This window comes from Phocoena phocoena, chromosome 19 (assembly GCF_963924675.1).
Source record: "Phocoena phocoena chromosome 19, mPhoPho1.1, whole genome shotgun sequence".
NCBI lineage: Eukaryota > Metazoa > Chordata > Mammalia > Artiodactyla > Phocoenidae > Phocoena > Phocoena phocoena.
The window spans coordinates 46,031,129-46,058,320 of NC_089237.1; the positions used below are offsets into that span (position 1 = coordinate 46,031,129).

The following is a 27,192-nucleotide window of genomic DNA, read 5'->3' on the forward strand; positions in this document are numbered from 1 at the left end:
AATTGGTAGTGGTTGATATCCTGCTGAGAGTGACAGAGACCCTTGGCTTAATGAATAATTTCATCTCAGTTCCTTCACTTGCCCTGTTTTATAACAGCTTTATTTAGCAGAAAGAGAGATGTAAACGGATCTTTCTTTGTAAGAATGGGGGGATGTAATACTTTGTTCTGTATTGACTCCCATATTTATTTCTATATTGGGTATGTAGCTCTTTCTTACTTCTTCTACATGAATCACTTGGATGCATAAATTCAAGGACATATGTTTGCAGCTCTCACACATCTGTCTTGAATTTCATCTTTTCCACCCCGTCTTCTACTTTCCAAACAATTTACCTCCCTCTTTCTCTCTCCCTGCTGTTATTTATTTCATTGTGCCGTGGAACCCTTTCATTTCAAGAGCCGGCGGAGGGGAACAATGCAGGCCACACAATCCATTTCTATATAAAGGCATCTTGGAGCATGGCGAGCATAGCTTCTTCATATAGGATACGATTCCTTTTGCTGGGGACACTGCTGGTCCAGAGCACATAGCAGCATGGCTGACCCTGGTTTCAGAGCTCTGGAGGAGCCTGGCTTGCTGGGTTCCCAGCAAGGTAATATTGTTCCCATCATGGACCAATCCAGTCCAATTTATGGCTGACCTTCATGTGCCCGGCTCCGTGCAGAAAGGGCCCTTATGACTATCCTCTTTGATCTTTTTTTTCCAGACTGAGAATTTCTCACATCATTGTAAATGTTTCCTTTCCTCCCCTTGTCATTTGGCTGGGGCTCCGTGGGGACTTCCTGAAGCAGGAAAGTGGTAACAAGGGGTTTAACTGGGCACTCAGAAAGTTCTGCCAAGAAACAGAGCTTTCTGTGCAGCCAGGGCAAAAAAAAAAAAAAAAAAAAACCTTGATGAAATAACAATCAGGAAATTGAAAGAAGTACTCTGCTGATGGCCTCAAGGTGGAGCAGGTATGGGTGGTGCTGAAATGATAAACATCGCTGAAATTCTCACAAACCATACTTCCCGCCCCTATTTTCATTTGGAGAGAGGACATGGAAATGCTCACCCCGCGGACTTGTAATTTACAGCATTTGGGTTAGGAGGTGTTACGCAATTGCATTCCTAATCTACTGGAAGCTGCAGAAAGTTTTGAGCCTATTTGCCTCATTTGTTGTTTGGATAAGAACTTATTTAGTAGCTGTTTAGGAACCATGATGAATGTGTGAGAACGAAATACCAGCTTGCTTATTTTTCATGCCGTATCTGTAGAGTCAAATGTGAGAAGCTAGTAAACATACTTTCTTGGCCTGAACATCACCATCATCGTCATCGTCGTCATCATCATCGTCATCATGATGGATTGAATACCTACCAGGTGCACAGCGCTGAAGATGCAAAAGCAGCATAAGATTTAGTCTCCTGGAGGGACTCGTCAGATGGAGGAGACACAAGGTGGTTTTGAGCCCTGGAAGGATGAACACAGTAGGGTCCTAGAAGGGTGGAATTCTCTTTTGCAATTGACTTGCTGGATCACATCACATCCTTAAATTCCCTTGTTCCTGTAGTTTGTGAAATCTCCCTCTCTTTCTCATTGGATCTTTTCACTGTGGTTCCTTGGCCCTAGGGGTTCTATCGTGTGCAGTAAGTCCATGCTGGACATGCCATTCAAGTGCTGAGTCTGAGAGTTAGTGGAAAATCAGAGCTTGGAGCTCCAAGGTCATGGAGAACTGAGGAGGCTGGGGGAGCTCTGTTGTCCTCCCTCAGGAACCTGCACTAACACCGTCTCCTGGGGGAAGGTCTGTTTTCAGATGAAGAAGTTTTCTTTGTATGGATTTTAATTGTATTTATTTAGCCACACCATGCGCGGTTTGCAGTATCTTAGTTCCCCTACCAGGGATCGAACCCATGCCCCTTGCGGTGGAAGCGCAGAGTCCTAACCACTGGACCGCCAGGGAAGTCCCTGGGGTTTTATTTTAAAAAATTTAAATGAAAACAAAACCTTGCTGGCATTTTTTTTTTTTTTTTTTTTTTTTGCAGAAGTCCCTTTATCAGCTATAGCCAGTTCCCAAATTTGATGGCCTTACATTTTGTATTGAACTGTGAGGGATGGATTGGTTGGGGCCAGGATGGGGGCAGGCAGGGGGGAGTGGGTATGAATTGATGGCATCTACCATTTTCTGGCTCGGGAGGGGGGAATGTGGGAGATACCACTACTTTGACAAGCAACTCCCTCCAGCAGAATCCCCAACTCTGCAAGGAACGGCAGTCTTCCTTCCCCACAGTCCTTATTCCTTGGGTTCCTGTCTTCCCTTTTTGTTTTGTTTTAACCTCATGGGCCCTATAAAAACCTGGTGTGCAGACCCTCAGAATTTATTTCTCTTTGGTATGAACTTAAACATTCTGGGTTGAACTTGTATGGTGACGCATCTCTCAAAGGAGGTGGCAGACCCAAGATCCCAGTGTTCCAGTAAAAACACACTGCTCAAGGTGAATGTGGGCAAACTTTCCCGATAATATCAGCAGAGGGATCCACAATGGCACAAGCCACAGAAACCCTATCCCCCCCCGCCCCGCCCCGGAGAAGTGAGTGCCTTGGGAGCTGCGACGTGGTCTCTCCAATTCCAGAGTGGTTCTGGCTCCTTGTCCTCTCTCCTCTGAAAACTCCCAACCCCCCTTCTTTAGTTCTTCTTTCTTTTTTTTTTTTTTTTTTTTGCGGTACGCGGGCCTCTCACTGTTGTGGCCTCTCCTGTTGCAGAGCACAGGCTCCGGATGCGTAGGCTCAGTGGCCATGGCTCACGGGCCCAGCCGCTCCGCGGCATGTGGGATCTTCCCGGACCAGGGCGCGAACCCGTGTCCCCTGCATCGGCCATCCCCCATATGCCCCTTTGATGGCATATGTTATTACTAGCCACCCCCTTACTGTTCCAAGCCACTCTGCCCAGTAGAGGCTTTTATACCAGATGGGGCTCTAGGAAATCCCTCTGTCAGCTTGTGAAAACTGCAGCACAGGGAAACAGAGCAGCCTCTCCTCTGTCTTTGGTGATGGCCAGAAAGAACTTGGCAGCCATATGTCCCTTTGTGATCCCAGCAACTGCTCATCTCCTGGCCTGTTGACTCATTAGGACAGGAAGTTGTGTGGCACAGTCAACGAACCTCTTTAATTGGAGTTGCAAATGGGACCAGGTTCCAAATATTCGGAGAACAGGACTCTCCAAGCCCGAGGTGAGGGATTAAGAAATATTTTGCATTTTAGCACTTTTGAAAGGGTAAGAAGAAAACGTTTTTTGTCTTTATATTTGTGGACATCATTTCTTATCTCATTAATTTTTTCTTGTTGTTGATTGAAGCCAGTCCGAAGGTGCAGTTTTCTGAAAGGACCTTTAGTAGCAAAGTTGCGTGGTGAGTGACTCCCAGGAGGGAAGGAGGGAAAGCGGACGGAGGCCGTGGCCTCCGTGTCTTAGAACATGTCGGCTCCTTCTGAACTGCTGGTTGCAGACGGGATGCAGCTTCATTCATAGGAACACACTGTGGCTTTGTCACCAGAGTCACAAAGCTGCAGCCCACTGCCAGTGCTGGCAGCCAGGCCCAGGCCTCCTAGCCACATGAAACACCACTTTTTAAGTGTTTAAGCTTCTCATGTCCGCTAGCATGGACACCATCCGTCCCTTTCGTCTCAGGTGGTCGTGGTTAGAATTAGTGGCCATTTCTTAGTTGTTCTGCCGCACCCCTGTTAGCAGGAAGGAGCATCCGTGGACTGGATGCTGGTTTGTAAAGTATCTGCATTTCCACGAAGAAGTGGAGCTTTTGCCCCTCCCAGAGCCGCTGCTGGGGAAGCAGATCCTCCTCTGCTCTCCCTTCCTTCATCAGAGCCCATCTGCTAACCTTCTGGCAGGAGGCCTCTTGTAATCTATTCTGCATTTATTTGTGTGGATTATTCTGGGTCCCAGCCCTGGCAGGGGCCAGTGGCCCTGTGATGTCCTGATTACCATTTTTCGAACACTGCTTAGTAAGTGCCCTTGCAGTTTGATTATGTGCAGGGCCCATTGCCCTAGATGGCCTCTCATCAGAGATTTCTTCATATTCTCTACCAATAGACTCTGGAAGGACACACATTAGAAGCGTTCTCATGTGAGTGTTTACTAAGCACGTCATATGTCTTATTTATCCTCATGGTAACCTTAGGAAGTATTGGGCTGGCCAAAAAGTTCATTCGGCTTTTTTCCGTAACATCTTATGGAAAAACCCGAACTTCTTGGCCAACCCAGTAGGTACCATGGGACCATTTTGCCATTGAAGAAAGTGAAGCTGGGGGGGCTGCTGTGTAATTTGCCTGAGGGGCAGGGCCAGGATTCCAGGCCATCTGCCCCCAGAGCCTGTGCTCTCAGCTGCTACGTGTGCTTCCCTCCCGCGTTCATGCAGTGAGGATTTGGAGGCCCCCAGAACACAGCAGTCTGCTTGGAGGAAGGATGAAGGGGCAGTGGTGGTTCTGTGTTGGACCTAATAGAAGCATGGTATGCGCCCCTCATGCTGGGAACCGGCAGGGCTTTGACAGTACTTTGGAGCCACAAGTGAAGACAGAAGCAGAGCTTGCTGTCAGCCAGTGAGGTGTGTGGTGGAAGGCTGGCTGCTGACAAGGACAGACGTCTCTTGGATAAAGAGATAAAAGGAAGAAGCAGCGTATCAGATCCTCCACCTCATACTAGCTGCAGAGTGGCTCCTGTTGTAAAAGAATATCTTGCAGAGCAAAGTGAGGCTCTTAAGAACTTAACAAGTCCCCACAGCACCAGGCTGGGAGTACCCAGCACTTACTCTGTAGGGTTGTCTCCTGGCCTGGTTCCTATGTCTGCAGGTGTCCCACATTGCACAAGGCCTAAGAAGTCATTTCCCACATCCCCGCCTCTGCCAGAATGTAACCTACAAAAAAAAAAAAAAAAAAAGAATGTAACCTACAGCTGACATGGATGCTTGATGGGGGTTAGAGGGGTCAACACATTTTTCCACTTAGGGTCAAGGAGAAATGGCAGTGTCCTCTTTAGGCCTCATCATCATTTCTGACATTTATCGAACACTTACTGTGTACCAGGCAGTGCTCTAAGCCTTATACATATATTAATCCAGTTCATTCTAGCAAAAACAACGTGGAGCAGGTATTGTTATTATCCTCACTTTACTCATGAGGAAATAGAGGCTCAGAGAGGTGAAGTAACTTGCCCCACGTCACCCAGCAGGGATGTAGCAGAATTGCGATTTGAACCCAGGCAGTCTGCTCCAGAACCATATTCTTAACCATTTTACCTATACTGCCTTCTGATAGATAAAGATTTGAGTGACCAACAAGGACCAAACTCAGCCCTGAGCTGTTGTTGCTTCTTGGGGCTGCCCCTGCATGGAATCACAGTGGTTTTATGGAGGATGTTTGAAACAGTAAGCGTGTTTGATTGAACACACAGAGCCATTCCTGGCACGTTCATTGAACTAAGATGGAGCCAGGCTTCCTTCTGGCCCTTCTTGCTCACTTTTCCTGGCAGTTACCGCATGTTATGCCTGCACAGAAGTAGTTATAGCTCCACTTCTGTGCGTGTGGTAAAATAGATATAACGTTGACCCTTTTTACCATTTTCCACTTCTAAACCGTAAGGCTCCTGAAGGCAGGCCTGGTGTCTCACACCCTTCATGTCCCCTGTGGCACTTTGATTATTGCTGTAAGTGAATCACACCTGCTGAATCTCTGCTGGATTGCGGCAGCCCAGCTAGGTCAGCTGTAAATCAGCTAGAAAACTTACTATTGTGAGATTTGGGGAAATGAAGAGTAAATTTATAACATCCCTCCTACCTAGTCTTGTCTTTTTCTTTTACGCAGCCTGGAGTAGCAGAGATGGACCCAGAAGGAGAGTGTGTGGTGTATTTCAGGCCTGTTGCCTTTGTCTGCAAGAAGCAGCCAGGAGGTGTTATTTTGTAAACCTCACTGCTCAACGACCCTTAGGGCACAGGTCCTCTTTCTAAAACAGCTGTAGTGAAGGGGAAATTGATTGTTAATCTAGTTTCAGAGCTGCTCCCCTGGGAGGGCTTTGATTTCTCATAAGCTGGTGCAGGTTCCGATTAGCCCGGCCCAGTCCACTTGTGCCTCTTCCTTGATCTCACTGGTCCATTCTCTGTGTTGCCTCCAGACAGAGGAGAGCTGGGGAAGGGAAGGGATCAGAGACACGGTTAGATAAAGGGATAAGAGCTTTAATTCCACCAGCACTTGTTTTGGGTAATTTATTCTGCAGTTTAAAGAGCTTTCTGGGCCCCCAAGTCTGCCAAGGAACAAGGAAGAGTCTTGGTCATCAAGAAGCCCTTTAAACGGCTGAACTTGATTGTGTAGCTGGGCATCTAGTCTGGCTGACCAGTCGGCAGTGTTTCCTCTCTCCCTTCCTTCCTTCCATTGTCATTCCTCCATTTGCTCACCATCATTTACTGAACACATAACATGTGCCGCGAGCACTGTACTTGGCCAGCCGCTGTACCAGGCTGGAAACTTGGAGTCTCAGGCCAGATCACACACTGGGAATCCTGCCTCAGCAGGAAGGCTTGGTCTTAACTCTGGGGATATGAGGACAAGGGCCTGCTGGAGCGCTTAGAATGGTTCTGGGATAACAACCACCACCACCACCACAATAATAGCAGCTAACACTTATATAGTACCTAACCTGGGTCAGGCCCTATTCGAAGCACATGATATGACACATCTAATCTTTACAACAGCCCAGTGAGGTGTAGGTACTGTTATCTCCATTTTGCAAGTGAGAAAACTAAGAGAGGAGTTAGGTAGCTTACCTGAGGTCACCAACTAACAAGTGGCCTGAGCAGAGTTAGACCTGGGCTCCAGAACCTGTACTGAGTAACCTCTAGTGTATGTCTATACCGCCTTGACATTGGACAGTGGGACGGGGCATTTCCCTCTCACACTGCATATATAGTGGGCTTAGGTCATGTTTGGTTAGAAAGGGTAGGGACGCTTTTGAAGATCTGTTTTCACATGCTGCTTCCAGAAAGGATGGTGTTGACCGGGGTCAGCCTTCGGTGGAAGGACTGGGGTAAGGTCTGCCTGAGAAGGTTCCAGCTGACCTTGCCAAGGAGCTGGCTGATGAATCCTACATCTATGTTAGCTTTGGCTTGATCCCACAGATTTTCAGCAGCTGTTGAGAAATTAAAAACTTAGACCCCCCCAGTCAAGTGCAAGACCCAGTCCTCAGAATGAGAGGCAGATTCTGTGTCACCCTCAGGAGCTGGGGCTTCTCAGAAATTGCCGGGTTGAATTTCCCTGTGGCATGTGTGGGTGCTGACTAATCCCACCAGGGTTTCCGCTTAGCTCAGCTTTAGAGTCTGCATTTTTACAGTTTACCAGTCCCCAATCCCATCCCTTTGGATATTTGCTTCATTGTTCGGTGGGTCACTGTAAAAGCATTTCTGGTCGGCACTCCTGGGATGATAGCTCCTACAGCAGCCTTGGGATCGCTAACGAGAACCTGCCACCAGCCTGAGGAATGGGAACTTCTAAGTAACCCGATAGCCCGGTTTGTCATCCTTTTTGCTTTTGACCAAGTCTAGCTAATATTGTCTTCTCTTTCTGTCTATTTCATCTTTGCTGCCTTGCCTTCTGTATTCTAGGCTTTGGGCGTTTGCTGGGACGCATTCTCTCGGGGTTGCCTGGCCTCTGGGTAGCTATGAAAGGAGGCGGGACGTGGCATCAAAATGAACTCTGGGTGGACGTTGTGCCAGGATGGTCACTTGAGCGAGAGCAGGCATTGGATGTAAATAAAAGTTACTGGGTCTCTCCCACCTGCAGCAGTGCCTGTCAGCATGGCCCTTCTAATGAACCTGTTCAGTAGCCGTTAGCCTTTTTTGTCCTGGTGACCTGGAAGGAGCTCCTGCCCTCAATCCACCCCCCAGTTTCAGGTACTGGAATGGGAACCGCCTGGCATGGCTCCTCTCTCTCCTATGCTCCTTGGTAGCAGACTGTATGGTATTTCACACTTCCAAGCCAGAATCAGACGTGAGGTCAGAGTTCTCTTAAAAAGAGAGAAAAGCAAAATCCAGGGTCAGTTTAAGAAAAAAAATCCAGGTGCCTCTTTAAAATCTGGAAATCCAAAATGGGAGTGGGAGGAAGAAAGCGGGGGGGAGGCAAACGGACCACATTAAACTGGGCCCCGAATATGTACGTGTTTTGTAGAAGGTGCTTATGGCAAAAAGACCACTTGCTACAGAAGGAAATCCCTGTTTTCTGAGGAGTTTTATATGCAGCCTAGGCAGTTGATTGATTAACTTTAAAATAGAGTTGACAGGAAAACATTTTTTGAAAAGGACGCTGACAAGACAAGGGGGAAGTAAGCATAAATTTGATTCAGATATTAATAATGTGTCTCATGTGTGTAATGCTTTAGTTTTCAGAGTGTCTCCACACAACGTTACGTCGTTTAAGTTCCGTATGCATCCTGCGATGTGGGTATGACCGTGCTAGGCCAGCAGGCGTGACCTGCCCAAGGTCTGGTACCGTGTCACCTACTGACATCTACTGAGATGTCAGGGCCAGGATGGAAACCCAGGCCCTCCGAAGCCCATTTGCTTCCTCCACCACCGTTATTTCCTCCCAAGAAGAGCTTTGAGATAATGTAGAAGCACTTATGCTCTTGACTCTGGTTAAATGCTCTAATATCATACCAGGATAGACTATGAGCTCATTTCCTAGGGATCCTTAAAAAATAAGCAGCATTAGTGCTCTGTCCCAGGTGGTTCTGATCTTCACCATCCTGAAGGCAAAGGGATGAATTGGAGACCACCGGCGGTACCCAGCTCTGAATCAGTTTGGGAAGATGGAAGCTGCATATAGTGAGATTTTAACCTCCCACTCTTCACCATTGCATCATCTTCGAGTTTAGGTAAATGCTGATTTTTATTAGATTTTTCATGACAAGAGTAAAGATGGGGCAATATCACAGTTCTCCCAGTTGAATCAAGGTTAAGCCATGTACTAAAGTGAACTCTTAAAAGAAGGGGGTCTTTTTCCGGGGTCCATAGACCTCTTGGAGTCAGACAGGTTCAATAATCTGGCTTCAAAGAAATCACGAACTCTATGAAATTACACACAGACTTTTTTGTGCATGTGTATTTTCCTCTGGGGAAAGGATCTATATGTAGCTTTTATCATCAAAAGTGTCTGTGACCCCAAAATGGTTATGAAACCAATGTTTTAAGAGGCCTTTTTGAAAACCTTTAGTGGACTTGAGATGTCAGCCACACTTGAAGGCACGGAGGTGAATCTTGGTGATCATTTCTTTAAGCTCATCTCCAGTTGGCATAAAAGAATCATCAAAGCGGGCCTGTGTGACTTTTCTAACATAAATTGCCATGGTTGGAATGATCATTCTTATGCCTTCTGCATAGTTTCAGAGCAGAGTAATCGGGATGCTAAAACCTGAGACAGATAGTCCCAAGCAAATCTATAAATCACTGGTGAATGATGTAAGTTCCTAAATAAATCACTCTCATATAAAATTAGGCCATGATATGTTAGTCTACAAAAGGATCAACTTTTCAGCGTCAGATGTGAGTCTAGAAACATAATTTTTTTCCACTAACCCAGTGGGCCTTTACTTGGAAACAAGGTCTAACAACAATGGACAAAACACAGCCATGACCTCTTGTCTTCCTTGAGATCCAGGGGGAAAGAAAGGGGAGGCTCTCTAGGGAGGGAGGAAGATAAGGGTCATAGGGGCTACAGTTTCTTCCCTCTCTAAGGAGGATATTGAGAAAAAAGAAGTATCTGTGATGATCTGAGGTAGGACAAGGGGAGGGTGTTATAGTCCTTCTGCCTACATGAGGGACCCAGAAAAAATTGAATTCTTCCTTATCTGTTATGGGGGAGGGGACAGCCCCTTTATTTTTAGAGTCTTAAAAGGTACTACACTAAAGCAGGCCTCATCCTCAGGTCCTCCTTTTATGACATCAGCTGGGGGATGGTCCTGACTCACACTGAGTGGCCCAACATTTAGGGGCTATGTTGCCCAGATTCCATAAGTGGCCCAGCATTTAGGGGCTATGTTGCCCAGCTACCATAAGCCACCATTCCTCAAAAAATATCTAGCCAAGAGCCAGTCACATGCTTATGTTTCAAGTATAATATGGGTGCCTACATTCAAACCGCTCTATTACAATCACATTACATCTGCCATCTTTATATTTAAAGCTCACGGGCTGCAGTTTCCTTTAGGAAAAAGACTAGCTACCAAAAAGCTTGTTGTTACAAGATGCCATTTGCTTGTGGGAGTCCCAAGTCCCTGGGGAGATATGACAATACATGTGACCAGGGAAGATTTCTTCTATGAAGGCAAGGATACTTTAACCGTAGAGTGGTTACTAATGAAATATACCACAACAAGTCAAAAGAATAACCTTAAAGTAACCATCCATTCCTGATAAAACTTTTTTTTTGTTTTTAATAGATCCATTGTTTTATTTATTTATTTACCCTTGGCCGCACTGGGTCTTCGCTGCTGTGTGCAGGCCCTCTCCAGTCGCAGTGAGTGGGGGCCACTCTTGTTGCGGAGCACGGGCTCCAGGCGCGCAGGCCTCAGGAGCTGTGGCACGCGGGCTCAGTAGTTGTGGCTCTTGGGCTCTAGAGTGCAGGCTCAGAAGCCGTGGTGCACGTGCCTGGTTGCTCTGTGGCGTGCAGGATCCTCCCGGACCAGAACTCGAACCCGGGACCCCCGCATGGGCAGGCGGACTCCCAACCACTGTGCCACCAGGGAAGCCCTTTTCCTGATGAAACTTTTGTTCAAAGTGTTAAGGAAGGCTATTTTTTAAAAAATTGTGGTAAGATAGACATACATAAAATTTACCATCTTCACTATTTTTAAGTGTACATTGCAGTGGTATTAAATGTATTCATGCATGTTGTTGTGGTACCATCAGCACCATCTATCCCCATAACTCTTTTCATCTTTGTAGAACTGAAACTCTACACCCATTGAATAGTAACTCTCCCATCCCCCTACCCCCTGACAACTACCATTACAATTTCTGTCTTTATGATTTTGACTACTCCAAGTACCTCATTTAAGTGGAATCATACAGTATTTGTCTTTCAGTGACGGGCTTATGTCACTTAGCATATGTCCACAATGTTCGTCCTTATTGTAGCATACCCTTCCTTTTTCAGGCTGGATAATATTCAAGACTGTTTTGTTGAACATGTTAAAGGATATCTGTCTCAACGCAATGGCTAATATTACATATGATAGTAAAATATTACAGATATATCCATTACAGTCAGGTAGAAGATAAGGATGCTCGCTACTTAATATTGTTCTGGAAATTCCAGCCAGAATAGTTCTACAAGGAAAGGAGATAAGTAATATAAATATTGAAAAAATAAGATGAAGTTGTTTTTATTTGCAAATGGCATGATTTTTTTATTCAGACTAAAGAACTGCTTTGAAATGTGTATAGTGGACCCTTGAACAACATGGGTTTTAACTGTGTGGGTCACTTATAAACAGTTTTGGTGTTTTTTTTCCATAGTAAATACTAAAGTACTGCCCTATCTGTGGCTGGTTGAATCTGCAGATGTGGAACTGAGAATATGGCGGGCCACCTTGAGCATTCCAGGATTTTGGTATCTGCGGCAGGTCTTGGAACCAGTCCCCTGTGGATACTGAGGAATGACTGTCTATTTAAAAATGAGCTGTTTTTACAATTCCATCTTTCCATTTGTGACCTGGATCCCACCTTTTTGCCTATTCAAGGACTTTGCTTCTACACTTTTCCTTTTCATCAGTTTTCTTCTTTCTCTTCTGTATTATTCCCAGTTGCATATATTACAGTGTCTCCCATCTTTAAAATATCCTCCCTCTGACCTCATCACCTGACCTCATTTTTCCAGCTACCATCCCATTTCTTTGCTTCCTTTACAGCAAAACTCTTAAAGAGAGTTGCCTATAGTCACTACCTCAGCCCCTTATCTGCTATTTTCTCCTCTTTTTATAACGTTTCTTCTTTGTGTTGTTCTCCTCTTGATGTTTCACGTGTTGTCGGGACGACTTGGACTTGTCTGGGTCCCAGGCCCATTGTAGGCATGTGTGCTGGACAGAGCTGTGCCCCGTCCTTCCCTCTTCATTCCAGTGTGTCTGTCAGCTTCACCCCTGCGCTGACTCCTCCCCGACCCCATCAAGGTCATATGTGACCATTGGTGCCACATCCACTGGTCAGTTCTCTGTCCTCATCTTATTCAACATCTCCGGGCATTTGACACAGTGGCCTACACTGTCCTCTCCGAAACACTTGGCTCACCTGCCTGTTGGAACACTGGAGTCTCCCTGTTTTCCTGTGTCACTCATCACTCCTCAGCCTGCTGTGGGTGGTACCAGGCTCTCCCCTGGGGTCCCTTTTCCTCTGTAGCCGTGTCTTCTCCTTGGATGACCTCACCTGGTCATCCAAGACTCTAGGATCCTCACAGATACCCAAATCCGCGGATGCTCAAGTCCCTTATATAAAATCGCACGATATTTGCATATAACCTGTACCCATCCTCCTGTACACTTCAGATCTTTTCTAGATTGCTTACAATACCTAATACAGTGTACGTATAACGTAAATAGTTATACCTACAATGTAAACACTATGTAAATAGTTGCCTGCACTTGGCAAATTCAAGCCTTGCATTTTAGAACTTTCTTGATTTTTTTTTTCCCCCGAATATTTTTTTTTTTTTGGGGGTACACAGGCCTCTCACTATTGTGGCCTCTCCCGTTGCCGAGCACAGGCTCCAGACGCGCAGGCTCAGCGGCCATGGCTCACGGGCCCAGCCGCTCCGCGGCATGTGGGATCTTCCCGGACCAGGGCACGAACCCGTGTCCCCTGCATCGGCAGGTGGACTCTCAACCACTGCGCCACTAGCGAAGCCCTCCCCCGAATATTTTTGATCTGCGCTTGGTTGAGTCCGCAGATGCGGGACCTGTGGATATGGAGGTCTGACTGTATGCTTAGAATAAAATTCCGTTATTTTTACACGTCTACAGGGCCTTGAAGATCTGGTCCACGACTGCCCTTCTGACCTCATCGTGGCTCCCCTCCCTGACTGTCTGGCTGCGTCCACTATCACCTTCCCCATTCAGCCTCCCCCCGTGTGCACGTGACTTGTTTCATGTCATTATCTGTGCTCAAATGCCATTTCTTCAAAGATGCCTTCCAGAGCACTCACTAAAACGTGTACCACTCCCCCCAGTGTGCCTTCGCTCTTACCCTGCTCTGGCTTCTTTTTATTGCTTACAAGTGCCTGAAATTATTTTTCTCTATATATTCTTGCTTATATTGTCTGTCTCTCCCACTAGAATAGAAGCTCTGCAAAGGCAGCCACGTCATCTGCCTTGTTCTTTCTTGTCCCTTGGGCTGGCACATAGTAGGTGCTCAGTTAATATCTGTTCAATGAATTGCAGCACTTACCACTTGTAAAAAAATATCTTGAGAAAAACAGTGTATTTATAACAGTGAGATAGATGTGTATCTCCTAAACATCAGTAAGTAAAAGAAAGATAAGCAACAAAAATGAGCATCATTTTTTCCTATCAAATTGGAAAACCTAATGGTAGTGATAATGTTGGTGAGAGTACCAGGAAACGGGTGCTCTCATTTGCCATTGGTGGAATATAAAATTGTCTAAGCTTTCATAAGTGATGAGTCATGGGTTATTTTTATCTCAGTTTTTGTGGTTTGCTATGTTTCCCATTTTTCCCAATAGTTACTTTTCCCCCCAGTAGTTACTTTTGAAATCAGGAAAATCTGATAATCTTAATCCCCCACCACCCCAACTTTTTTTTTTTTTAACCTGGCTGGATCCTGGTACCAGCAAACTTGTAAAGCTAATCCCACTGGTAGGATGGTCTTGTTTTGTTGTTGAATCTCTTAAGAATGTTTAATCTGAATCCTGTATCGGGTTTCTTGGGAATAGTGCAAAATCGGTCACTGGAAACTTTATGGGCAGAGTCACCCTTGATCTGAGGTCCTGGCCGGTTTGGGGAGCCCAATGGAAACGTGAGACTGGGAAAAACATGCAGCACTAAGGGGGGCCCACCCAGTTAGAGATGGGGTCCCACAACCCTTCCTGCCAAGTCCCAGGTCTCCATAGGCTGGGTAGGCCTCACATTTCTTGGCAGATACACTGCCCAACTCCCTGGCTGCTTGGGACTGAGTTAAAAACAATGATCACAGCCACCCATGCCTTTTCCTCTGCTTTATGCAGCTGGATTTCTGATGCCTGTTTCCCTCGATACCTCCATACCCTATTGTACCAGTGCCCACAGGACCAGCCCCTCCTGTCTGGGCCCCAGGCCCCCGGAAGGGAGGCTCACAGCTGAATCACCAGTGGGCCATCCTGCAATCTCCCCTTGTTTCTTTCTTTTCTGGAGGTGCATTGGTAGTTCAACATTTCATTTCTTTACATCACTTTCTGGCCTTGGCAGTTCAGTTCCAGAGCTCTCAGCAGCCCACCTGACCAGCACCACCCAGACGGCCAGGAGCTTACAAAGGAGCCAGCACACACTCGGCTCCTAGCCCTGGGCCGTCGCCTTCACACTTTCTCAGCCTCGGCTCTCAGACCCTGGCCCTCTGACAGCTGGCACAGCTGACTGCAGGAACCTGCCAAGGACTGGGGATTGTTTTAAGTGGCACAGGGAAATGAGGGCTGGGGCTGGCTGGGGATCGTGCTTCCCAAGTGTCTGCAGGCTGAGTGGCACACACTTAGAGCGACTACCGATATTTCTGTGCATGGACCTGGTGAAGTGGGGAGAGGGGCCGATTTTAACTCTTGGTCATCTGTTGAATGCCCTTGTCCCTTCTCCCTTGGGGCCAAGGGGACACGGCCGAACACCTGCCTGCTGATAGGGCGGAGAGGCACCAATAAAAAGCCTCCCTTCCTGCCTTAGCCACCTGGTGGAGGTCTGACTGTATCTGAAAGATGCCTGATCCATCTTCATGTTCGTGCTTCTTAGAGACAGTGCCCATGGGGGAGGTAGGAGAGAAAAGCTCACCCAGGGCGAGTGTGGTTCTCCGTCGGCCTCTGCTGCGACTTGAGCCTGGGTGTGGCTCTGACTTGGGGTCCGCTCCACTGTCTCAGGCCGCAGGGACAAGTGGGATTGTAGCTTCTCTTGCCCCTTTTGCCCAGTCAGCCCTGCTTTCAATCAGTAATTCATTTAATCTGTACTTTCGTGTTTTCCAGCCTGTCTACCCCTGAGGCCCAGGAGGCTCCGAAGAACTCTGCAATTAATCTGGTTTGGATTTAACCACCTTCTTTTACTTTTCTTCTTATAGCTTAAACTTTGGAACAAATATCGAATTTCCAACATTCCATCACTAATATTCTTAGACGCCACCACCGGGAAGGTCGTGTGCAGGAATGGGCTGCTGGTGATCCGCGATGACCCAGAGGGTAAGACCTTGCTTTGTCCACCCGTACTCCCTGCTCTACCCCCCTGCCTTGCCCTCCTCCCTGTTGGTAGAGAGTGTATAAAGGAAATATATGAGTGTGGGTTTATTTGGCTAGAGAATATTGTCTTGATGAAATTACAGTATTCTCCAGGTCATGGTTAAGATTTTTACGGAGATCAGAATGTCCCTCGTGGGGGCTTTAATTCGTGGGCCAGCGGAGATGGAATCTGAAAAAGGAAGTTTAGCTTTGAGGGCTGAGGAGGCCATTGAGAAGTGGCTTGAGCCCAGATTCCGACTCCTAGTGCTGTTTCAACGGCAGCTCTCACCTTCACAATCAGAGGCAGGCTGTGTGGTTTCGGGGTTTTTTCTCGTTAAAATTTTACCGTAGCAAAGTCGCAATCTCTGCATTGCTCTGCTGGCCTGGCGGTGAGGGCCCCTCAGTTCTTGGGGCTGCTCAAGTCCTAAGCCTTGGTCTTGCTGACTGGCCGGGTGGCTGGCTGTGCCTGGGTGGCTCTCATCACCCTGCTCAGAGGCTGTCCAGGGCCTATTTCTCTCCTTCTCTCAACCCCCGCCCCCCAGCCCTGTGCACTGGAGTCATAAAAGTCATAGAAGCGTTACAAGATCTTCTGTCCCTCACTTACTGATCCAATTGGAGGATTCAACCCGGGTAACAAATTTTCCCAGTAAAAATTTCACCTGCTTCAAAGAATTGTCCTCAGTAAAAACCAGGGCAGGTAGAACCAAGTCTTTACCTTCTGAAATGTAAAAACACACACACACACACACACACACACACACACACACACACACACACACTCCACTCTGAAACTTGTTAAAAACCCAGCTTCCCTGCCTCCACCCCCAGAGATTTTTGGATCCATTTGTTTCAGGGTGGGCTTGGCCACCTGCTTTTTCAGCCAGGCTGTGCTTCTTTCTCCCTCCCATCCTCCACCCGCCCCAGGCGATTTTGAGGCAGTGGTCCCTGGACCACCCTGTGAGAAAACACTGTTCTGTTGAGTGGGGGAGCATATCATTTGCTCTTCCTGCCTGGGGCTTACGTGTCACCAGAATGTCGACCATCTGGGTTGAGTGGTTTTACGCTTTCCTTTCAGTAGACTGCAATTCTCATCTCACTTGGTTCCCTGGGCCCCAACCCAGACCAGCTGAATCAGAATCTCAGGGGGTGGGGAATTTTACAGTTCCCCAGCTGATTCTAAAATGCAGAGTTGAGGGCCACTGAGAGTCCAGGGTTGGAACGGAAGAAACTCACAGTTAATACCCAAGGCAGTGATTTCCCAACTGTCCCATCATCACAATTACTTGGGGAGTCGTTTTGCTTTGTTTTGGACATGCATCTTCAGCCTTGCCCCTGAATCCTGAGACTGGGGGTGGGGGGTGACCTGGGCTTCTGTACTTTTCAAAAGCCCCCCAGGAGATAGGTCCTGTGGTCATCCAGGTTCAGGAACCATTGCCTTGCAGGTAGGTAGGGCTCTGCCGTGGATGAGTCCTGCTTTTATTCCTGTTTTAGCTGCGGATTCTATGGATATGTTAAAAAATACTGTTTGGTGATAAAGCTGTCATGCTCTGCAGCCCTGAGGCCTTTTGGGTCAGAGGCCACGAGGAAGAGTCTTAACATTCTCGCTATCTGTTGCCTCTTTCAGGTTTGGAATTCCCTTGGGGGCCTAAACCCTTCAGGGAAGTCATTGCAGGGCCCTTGCTTAGAAATAATGGGCAGTCCCTGGAGAGCAGCAGCCTGGAGGGGTCTCACGTGGGAGTCTATTTCTCTGCACACTGGGTGAGTGTTTGGTCCCTCTTTAGTCCAGACAGAAGGGAGCAGTGATGTCACCACCAGCCCCAGCTGGGGCTGGCTTCTGGAGGTGTCACTTCCCAGCATCCTTGCCTTCTCCTGTGCCTGATGCATTGCTGGCATGCTGCCAGTGCTTACTGTCATGAATGATATTAGCGGCAAGAAAATGACTTCTTTGGACTGGCCTAAAAAGGTAGTCCTTCCGCCTAAAACATAAATAAATAAAAAGAGGAGTCCTCCTAACCCATTCTGACGAGGCTCCTCACGGGCCTCGCGGGAGCCCGTTTTAACTGCTGCCTGCTGGCACCCACGTGGATGGGGCAGGGCCTGTGCTGGATACGCGCCGTCACGAGAGGCACGTTTGTTCCTGCCTCTTCCATAAACTGGAAACGATCCGAATCCTGCTTGGGTGTTGCTGACCTGGCCTCTACGGGCAGGTGGCTGGGAATTGGGAAGGAGAAGGCGCGACGTGAGGCTGCAGGATCCCACTCATGTCTTCCAGTGTCCACCCTGCCGAAGCCTCACCCGGGTCCTGGTGGAATCCTACCGGAAGATCAAGGAGGCAGGCCAGAAATTCGAGATCATCTTTGTTAGTGCAGACAGGTAACGCGTGCTGGGGAGAGCGGCGGCGGTGCATCTCCCCTTTTCTCTAGGTGGATGTCTCTTGCCATACACATCTCGCCTCTTTAAGCTTAGAGCTTGGGGAATAGGGATCAGGGAAGACATATCTGGGATGATTATCGGAGGGACAGATACATTTCATATTTACTCAGGTAATTGTCTGAAGGGGAGCCAAGAAAAACCCGTCCTCGCTGTCATTATTAAGGGACATCCCAATTCTGGCCTGGGGCATTTGAGATTAGCACGCATTTTTTTCTGATTAGTTCAGCTTTGTGGATGGTGGTGAAAGGATGTGGAGGGGGGAGGATGGAAAGAAAAGAGCCGGAGACTAATGGAATGTGGCACCTATCCTAGTGGGCTCTGCAGTCATTTCTCTTAGCTCTGGCCACGTGCTTTTTCTAGGGGCTCTCCTCAAAACAAGAACAGACATTCTTCCTGGAGTACGTCAGGGCCTTTTAGCCTCAGTCTCCTCTGTTTCTTGCCCTCTTGCCGGCTTTACTCACCAGTGACCTTCCTTCATCTCAAAACTCCAGCCCCAGTTCAGACTGAGCCACCAGGTATTCTGTTCACAGAAGGGTCTCTGAGATGGCAACACACAGAGGGCCTTGTGTCCACTGTCGTACCCTTGATGTCTGCATGATGCTGTCCTCAGTTTATTGGCCCGTGGGCCCCACCCCACTACACCCCCCCCACCCCCCCACCCCCCCACCCCCCCCACCCCCACATGGAGTGCGGCAAGCCTGAAGGCATGCCACAGGGAGGAGTCACTTTGTTAAAGCCTTAAACAACATCAACTTGGGAATTCCCTGGCGGTCCAGTGGTTAGGACTCCGCGCTTTCACTACGGAGGGTGCGGGTTTGATCCCTGGTCAGGGAACCAAGATCCTGCAAGCCCCGTGGCGCAGCCAAAATAAATTAAATAATAAAAAAGTCAACTTTATTGAAGTACAATTTTCATACAATGAAATTCATACATTCTGGGTGTCCAGTTCAATGTATTTTCACTAATGTATGTACCCGTGTCACCATCACAGTGAAGGTGTAGAACATTCCCATCAATTAAAAGAATCCCTCGTGCCTCTTCTCAGTTAATCCTCACCCCCAAATCCCAGCCCCACAGATCCCCGGATGTGCTTTCTATCACTTGATTAGATTTATCACTCCTAGAGTTTCTTAGACGTGGAGTCGTAGGTATATGCTTGGTTAAGTGTCCTGTACGCATCACTGTTATGTGCACAGATTACAGACATTGCGGGGAACGTGGTATCTGAACATCTAGACTCCTCATAAAAGTAAGACCTGTCAATGTTGAAAAAGGAGAAGTTAAGCGTGAGCTGAATGTGTAGGGTGCAGAGAAGCGGGATGTTGAAGTGGCCTGGCATTTCAGTTTGGCGTCCACCTGTTGTGTGGAGCTTTGCTTTGGGGTGTGCGCTGGAATGGGTAGGACAGTGTCCTCCTCCGGCCTGGTGTCCGAGGAGCACGATGATTAGAAGCCCCGGCATCTGTAGGGCCCTGGGCACGACTTGGTGGAAGGTGGGGAGGACCCAGTGGTGGTGCCTTGTGGGGTAATAGGGCTTTGTCTCCCTGTGTGTGTCTCTGTAGGTCAGAGGACTCATTCAAACAGTACTTCAGTGAGATGCCGTGGCTCGCAGTTCCCTACACCGACGAGGCCCGGCGGTCGCGCCTCAACCGGCTGTATGGAATCCAAGGTAGGTGTGCCCGACTCGTGGGTTCCTTGGAATCCTGCTCGCTTGTCTGGGCTCACCACCTCTTTGGCTTTCCTTCTAGAGGGAAAAGAACATCTTTATTTCCATGAATGTTCACATTCTTTAGCACCTTAAAAAGATGCGGTGGATTTTAAGGTATGTAGATTATCCCTCATTAAAGCCATTTTTTTTTTTTTTTTTTGGAAAATGCTTGTCCCAGTGAGACAGCTACTTCTCACCACCCGGCCTAGCGGGTTCTAATGTGGTTGGGCTATGGAGAACACCTGCCCAATGACTCGGCCAAAACCCTATCCCAAGGTTCTTTCTGTCAAACAGACCTGAGGGTGACCTTTGGTTCTGTTACTCGAGCTCCTTGAGCCTCGGTTTCCTCATCTGTAAACTGTGGATGATATATCTGCCACAAAGAGTCGCTGGGAGCGTTAATAGGATAATGCAAATCCCATACTTCGCACGTTCCTGAAGTGTCATAGTGACGGCTGGCTGAGGGGGTATTGCCTTTTAGGCAAGAAAATTGGTTTCCTGAGAGTGTTGAAAACTTGGACTTGAAGTACTAATCATGGTGTTTTTCAGAAATAATGATTACTAGTGAGACAATCTGTGTTTTTATTCTTTATTATGTGAATACCTCCTTCCCAGCCTTCACCCAGCCAGGTTTTTTCTTGGTGGCCTATTAAGAGTTAAATTCATTGTCTTTGTATCAGTGGTACCAGATTCTGGTCAACCCTAGAGAGATAACAGCTAATATTTGAGTTCTCAGTGTCTTGGTTTATAGGAAGTAGAAAAAAAAAGCCAAATCAAGATCTACCCACCAACTCCACAGCTTGTGGGGGAACTCATCAGGTTCTTTAACCTTTTTTCTTCACCATTTAGAGTAAGCATTTGGCTTTGTTAGGAGCTAGTTTCAAAAAATTAATATTTCATTTAAAATTGGTGATTCTCAGTTTCAAATGTGCATAAGAATTCCCTGGGGATCTTGCGAAAATGCAGATTCGGATTCAGTGGTTCTGGGGTGTGGCTGAGATCCTGCATTTCTAGCAAAAGCCCCCAGGCGATGCCACTGCCACTGGTCCAGGGACCACACTTTGGGCATTAAGTCTAGGTCTATTCATCCTTTGAGAATTTTGGAGCCTTACGCCTCCTACTAATAAAAAAGATGAAAGCAGTTTTCTTTCCAAGCAGAAGTGGAGAGACATGACATGGTTTACTGGTCCAGAAGGACGGGTACCAAGTTGGTTAATTTAAAGGAGATGGCCCAGGAGTATTTCCTTCCAGCACTCTGCTTGCAGAGAGCCTTAAAGCATGTGTGCCTTGGGGTAGGAGCAGTATTGCTTGAGAAAAGTGATGATCCTAGGCCAGTCGTACTAAACAGAGGGTTGAATTGCCACTTGGTGGGGATAAGTAAAACTTCATGTCTCTCAGTTCACTTATTCATTCAACAAGTATTTGCTGAGGGTTTACCCCTCTACTGCTGACTGACCTTGAGCGAGTTACTTAACCTAACTTTTTTCAGTAAAACTGGGCAGTTTCACTGTTGGATACAGAGTAGGCACTTAATATTTAACTGACTGACTTAGGGGAAAAAAGGGAAATCTTTGATTTTACAACCTAAAAAAGATAAACTTTTGGATGTCAAAAAGCTTACTAACAGAAAGGCAACTAACAGTATTAATAACACATGTGGCAAAGAATCTATATCCTTCATAGAAAAAGAGCTCTTTCCAGATACCAGTCCAAAAAGAGAGAGAGACAAACAATTTAGTTGAAAATATGTACAAGATATGAGGTGGGCAATTCACCTGATGCATATTGTCAGAATGGATAAGAAAAATATTCAGAATAATTTTCATTCGTGATTTACAGATTAAAACACTGAATTTGTGTCTATCACATTTGCAAAGAACTCTACTTGCCAAAAAAAGATAATCCCCAGTATAGGAAAGAGAGCAGACTGCTAGTGGGAATCTAAATCAGGACTACGTTTCAAGGAGAGAAATTGGCAATGTACACCAGAGGCCTTAAAAATCTATAAAGCCTTTAATTTCAGAATCCCACTTGTAGGAATTTATGTTCAGGAAATTACCCTCTAGCACCCAGCAAAAACTGAACTTCTTTTGCAGTTGGAGGTGCATTTTTGTTTTTTTCTTTCATCTTTCGTATACTTTGGATTTCATCACAGACCACAGTTCTTTCCTTGCTGTAGCCCCTAGAAAACTCAGAGCTGAATTTGTAGCCACCTTTAGCAGTTTTACAAAGCTGACCATTTCTCTGCGTGCCCTTGACCCTAGCTTGGTTTTCTCTTCCTTCCTTGTTTTCCTTTCAGTGGGATGTTTTCATCAATTTTTTATTGGATTATATCATGCACTTTTTAAGCAGCCTCAAATCCTTTTTGGAAAAAAGCTGGAGTAGATTTAAATGCATAGGATTCTATTTCTTGAGCTCCAGCTAACCACCAATACTGTACACTGAGCTTGGTGGGGAATAAGAAACCAGAAGGGTGTCCCAGTGCTGCCCTTGAGTGGGCAAGATGGGATTTACATTGGGAAATAACTACAGTAGGATGATATCTTCTGAAGAACTAAAAAGTGTTGGTCAAATAGGTGTCACTTTGTACAAGGGCTCAGAAGACTGAATTTGTCCCAGAAAGCAGAGTGGGTGCTGGGCTTCACTTGGCCACTCTGCTCAGTCAGGCACCCTCTCTATATGGAGGCATCTTCTTTCCAAACACAGGTCCTCAGTGAAGCACAGCCTTTTGCTCTCTGAGGAAGGGAGTTGCCCTTTCTTGGGGGTGGAGGCCAGTGAGGTGCAGGTCATATTCTACTGGTCGATGCTAAGGCCCTGAGGTCACCTGAAAGTAATAAATTACCAAAGGACAGTCTATATCATGCAGAGCCAGTTTGAGGGTGGGGGTTTCTACCCTCCCTGTGCTCTGTGAGATGCTTCTTGGGGCCCTTGTTGGCGGGGTAGGCACAGAATAGCAATCTCCTAAGGGGAAATCACAAACCCTGCAAGATTCCGCACAAGTTCTGGGCACACAGCTGAGGCTAGAAGGTACCCTTCTGTCAGACATTGGCAGGGCACGAAAAAATTAAATTGATCGTGGGACTTCCCTGGCGGTCCAGTGGTTAAGACTCCGCACTTGCACTTTAGGCGGTGTGGGTTCGATCCCTGGTTGGGGAACTTAAGATCCCGCATGCTGCATGGTGTGGCCAAAAAAACAAAAAAAGGAAAAAAAATTAAACTGATTGTTTTCTGTCTGCCTTCAGAGAGCAGAGAAGGGAACTCTCCTTGTGGATTCTCCAGCTATCGACATGTAAATATTACAGCAGTAGGAGCCCTGGTTGCTAGGTGTGGCCCAGACAGCCAGGATGCGGGTGACCACAAATGAGCAGGAAGAGAATGGAGAGTTTTCAGAGATGCATTCATTTGGCTCAGTCTCTTAAGGCCTGGCAGTGTGAGGATGAGTACATATGTGGTTCCCAGACTTCAAGGAGCCCTCAGCTGAGAGTCAGAAAGCTGATCTGGCGAGGCCCTGTGCCCAGGCAAGCAGCGGCCGGGCAGCCACACAAAAGAACCCAGCTCTGGCCGGCAGGTGCCCTCTGCAGCCCAGCCCTGCACCTGGCCCGTCCCACTGCTCCCTGTCTGCTGGCTCCACGGTGTACACTCCCTGCCATCTGTACTCGTCCCTCCTCAGCTTGGACCAGCCTGCTTTCCCAGCTCTCTACCTCCTGCTGCCTCACTCTTGGGTCCTCTCCCTGGCACAGTGTTTTCTGCCAACTGCTCACTTGATCACTGACCCCTTTGGCTAAGCCTTAGGAGTCATTCCTGCAAGCAGCCTGTCAGACATGGCTGGCTGACCCTGATCTGTCTGTCCGCCTCTGGCCCTGTGAAGCCAGAGATGCACTAAAGCACGGTGAATCGAGAGTGTGGAAGAGCCACACAGGATCCTTTTCAAGGCAGCATTTAATGAAGGGCAGACAGTGGAATAGTCTGAATTCACGCGAGACTCTGGCTTGGAGCTCTTGAGCCCAGAAGGCTTCCTGGAGGAGGTGACTCTAGAGCAGGGCCTTACAGAATGGATGGGATTTAGGTAGAGGGTTTGAGACGTTCCAGGGCAAAGGCCAGAGTAGGATGTCCATGGTGTACTGTAGGGCAGACTGGGTAATAAGGCTGGTGATGCCACATCACAGAAGGCCTTGAGCACCAGGCTGTGGTCCTTGAACTTGGCGCTTTGGGCTTTAGAGCTTTTTGAAAATTTTGATTAAGGGGAGATCAGTGCAGTAGTGACATGTAAGCTAGACTGGAAGAGAAATCCCAGAGGCATGTTACCCTCTGATATTTCTGATGGACTCACTGAGCTCCCACTGTAGCCAGACCTCAGGCTGTGGCTCACGACAGGCCTACCTGTGGGGAGAGAGAGGGAGGCTGCTCCCTTGGGCTCTAGAGCAGGTGCCCCAGGCGGCCTCTGCCTCCTTCCAGCCTCACAGGGTACTTCAGCTTCATGGCAGTTTTTGGGTTCCCCGGTGCATTAGTTTTTAGTAAGTTCTTTGGCAGCATTTCCATTGATCTTACCAGTCAGCATCCCACTGCGTTTGACTACCAAAATAAAAGGTAGAGAAAATCCACAGCCTGTTCAAGGGGGCGGGGTTCCGAGGTCCCGGGGCCATCACTTTCCTCCCTGTCGGCATCTCCCATGGCCCAGACTCCTCCCCTGGGTGAGTGTCTCCTCAGCAGACCTGCTTTAGTGGGCGTATGGCCGGCTCTCCTGAATTCCCTCAGTCTCCCTCCTCTCCACCATGAAGCATGTTTTACAGCATCAGGTCCGTAACTCAGAATGTCTGTGTGTCTCCCCATCCCCTTTCTTCTTTCTTGCTCAAATAGAGCTCCCATGTCCTCTCCAGGTGCACCGCCCTCCCAGCACCTCCACATGTTCACCAACCTGGAAGCTCTCTGAACCCCATCATTTTGGGGCCTTTATGGAGGTTTCACTGTGTAGGCATGAGTGGTTAAATCATTGGCCATTGGTGATTAACTCAACCTCCAGCCCTTCTCCCTTCCCCAGCTCTTGAGGTCAAGGGTGTGGAGCTGAATGTTCCAACCTTCTAACCACGTCTCTCTGGTGACCTAGACCCGTCATCTCGCGAGCATCCAAAAAGACACTCACTCTTACCACTTCCATTCCAACAGTCTTGGAAGCTCTTGTGTCAGGATCTGGGACTAAGACCAAATATGATAACAAAAGATGTTCCTATCACCCCAATCGTTCAGGAAATTATAGGGGTTTTAGGAGCTCTGTGCCAGGAGCTGGGGATGAAGGCCAAATATATACGCCTCATTATGTTACAGTATCACGATGTGCACGTACATACACTCCATGCATATGCAGAGTCAGTGGAGGGTTCCACCGACTGTCTGGTCTTCTGCAAATCCTGCAGGGCTCTATCTGGGAGAGCTCTTGCTCCCTGCTTGACTCTGTGTCCCGGTTTCTCACCCCACTTTCTGTCTCCTCCTGAACGTTTTGATGAGGGTGCTTTCACAGAGCAGTATGAGGTACCTTCCCCTGCCCGCACCCAAGCTGAGCCACCTCCACCTGGCCTGTCTTTGGGCCTTATAGCGCGCAAATGACTTCATCAGACCATACTGAGGCCCATGAGGGCAGAGCCGCTCTGTGTCACCTGGACAGGCTTGGGTGAAAATGGGCAGTGTAGAAGAACCTGGAATCCTCTGAGCATCTTGGGAGCTGGGCTCAGAGCGCCCCCAGATTCTGAGTATCTTCCAGCATCCCGAGGAGGCCTCGCGTAAGATGCTGCCCCTTCGTTCAGGTGTCCATCCAGATGGTGGTGGGAGAGTCTGGGTCTTGAGGCTGTGCCCTCCAGTCACCCCTTTCAGAGATGGCAGGACCTGCTGCAGGCCCTGAGGAGGCATCTGCTCCCAGGCTGGTTGCTGGTCCCTCGGGTGCTCTGGCCTGAGCCCGGGCCGTGTTAGCTAGCAGTCTTCATGGGGCCGCTTGAGTTCACCAAAGCCTGGCATGTGGCCTCCATCCACTTCCTTTGCCTTGGGGAATAGCTGGGTTGGCCTCCCTCCTCCCAGCGCTTTGTGCAGACTGGGGAATTTGTAGCCCTATAAGCTGCTGACAAATGCCTTTCTAAGGAAAGGGTTTAGACGCACTTGGCAAAAGGCAGATCCCATTAGCAATTCTGTAATGCTGGCTGTTGGAGAATACCATGTTCTGCGCAGGGAGGCTCCGAGCCCCTTCTCTCCTGGGTTAGAGGCCCTCACTGGCTTTGTTCCTCTCCTCCCCACCCCCACCCCCGCCTCTGGGGCCAGCGACAGAGCCCAGGGTGGACGGAGGCCCTGCCACCAGGAGAGCAGCAGGGAAGACCGGGAGGCAGTTGTGTGAGGCCCGTCTCTCTCCCGGGATCTATTTATCTTCTATTTCTCTGTTGCCCTCTTATTCCTTAGCCTTATCCTCTGGCTTTTTCTTCTTTTCCCCTTTCCCTGCCTTTCTCATCCATTTCCCGCCCTTCTCCTCTCTCTTTCCCTTCCTTTGCCCTCTTCCCTGCCCCTTTCACAAAATGGACTTGAGGCAGAGTGTCTTTATTTTCTATAGAAACGAAACATTCAGCCATTGTGTTTTTCAATGAGTAGAGGGCGAGGGGCCCACGCTGGTGTTTTTTGTAGGCAAATCTCAGTATTGAAAGGGCTGGCGCAGGCTCTGTGGAGCTGGCCCCCTGGGCCTGGGGAGGGCGGCTGGGGGCTGTCTTGGGGCCTACAGAGCAGCCTCAGTGCTCTTCTCTGCTCGTCTTGTTTCATTCTGAAAACATAAAAAAAGGAAAAGCAGGAAAGGACAAAGGATAATGTAACAAACACCCATGTGGCCACCACCTAGAACTGACATCTTTGCCTGAGGTATTTATCAACGAATGGGAGCATTAAACACAGACCAAGTGGGGTTCCCTTTACTCCTCCGTGGAGCCTTGCCCCTTCTTTCTCCCCAGTGGGGGAGAGCGGTGACACTATCATCCATCCATTGTGAATATTCCTCATCTGTTTTCAGATGTTCACTGCGTCTCTGAATCCATGAGTAATGTATAGTCGTGCTGGGTGTGTTTTTAGAAGTGTACTTAAGTGCTGACATGCTGTAATATCATAATGCAGCTTGCTTTTCTCACTAAACATTATGTTTTTGAGATTTATCCCTGTTGATATTTACATCTGGTTTATTTCAGTGCCGTGAAGTGCTTTGTCCTACCACAGCCTCTTTATCAGTTCCACTGTCAGTGGATACTTGGTCATTTCTGGCTTTTCTGTATTACAAGAACGCTGCCATTTTAAATGTCTTCTTTGGGACTTCCTGGCGGTCCAGTGGTTAAGACTCTGAGCTTCCACTGCAGGGGGCTCGGGTTCAATCCCTGGTCCGGGAACTAAGATTGCCGCATGCCACGTGGCATGGTCAAAAAAGAAAAGTCGTCTTTGTGCCTCCTGACGCGGGCCTTCTGGCCGAGTTCAAGTGGGCCCAGACTCATCCCTTTGACTTCCTTTGGGTTTCTCTGAGCTTCACCACTCAAACCAGCTGCCTTCTTCCTTTCCTTAA

At 47.9% G+C, this 27,192-nt stretch overlaps 1 protein-coding gene across 1 annotated transcript in view; it reads left to right on the forward strand.

Moving 5' to 3' along the window:
* The window catches only part of NXN (nucleoredoxin), a 139,858-nt gene that overhangs the window by 101,495 nt on the left and 11,171 nt on the right, over nucleotides 1–27,192 (forward strand). The window contains exons 2-5 of the mRNA XM_065897122.1: nucleotides 15,331–15,448; nucleotides 17,109–17,242; nucleotides 17,757–17,857; nucleotides 19,477–19,583. Coding sequence (XP_065753194.1) covers nucleotides 15,331–15,448; nucleotides 17,109–17,242; nucleotides 17,757–17,857; nucleotides 19,477–19,583 — 460 coding nt within the window. The remainder of the gene's footprint in view (nucleotides 1–15,330; nucleotides 15,449–17,108; nucleotides 17,243–17,756; nucleotides 17,858–19,476; nucleotides 19,584–27,192) is intronic.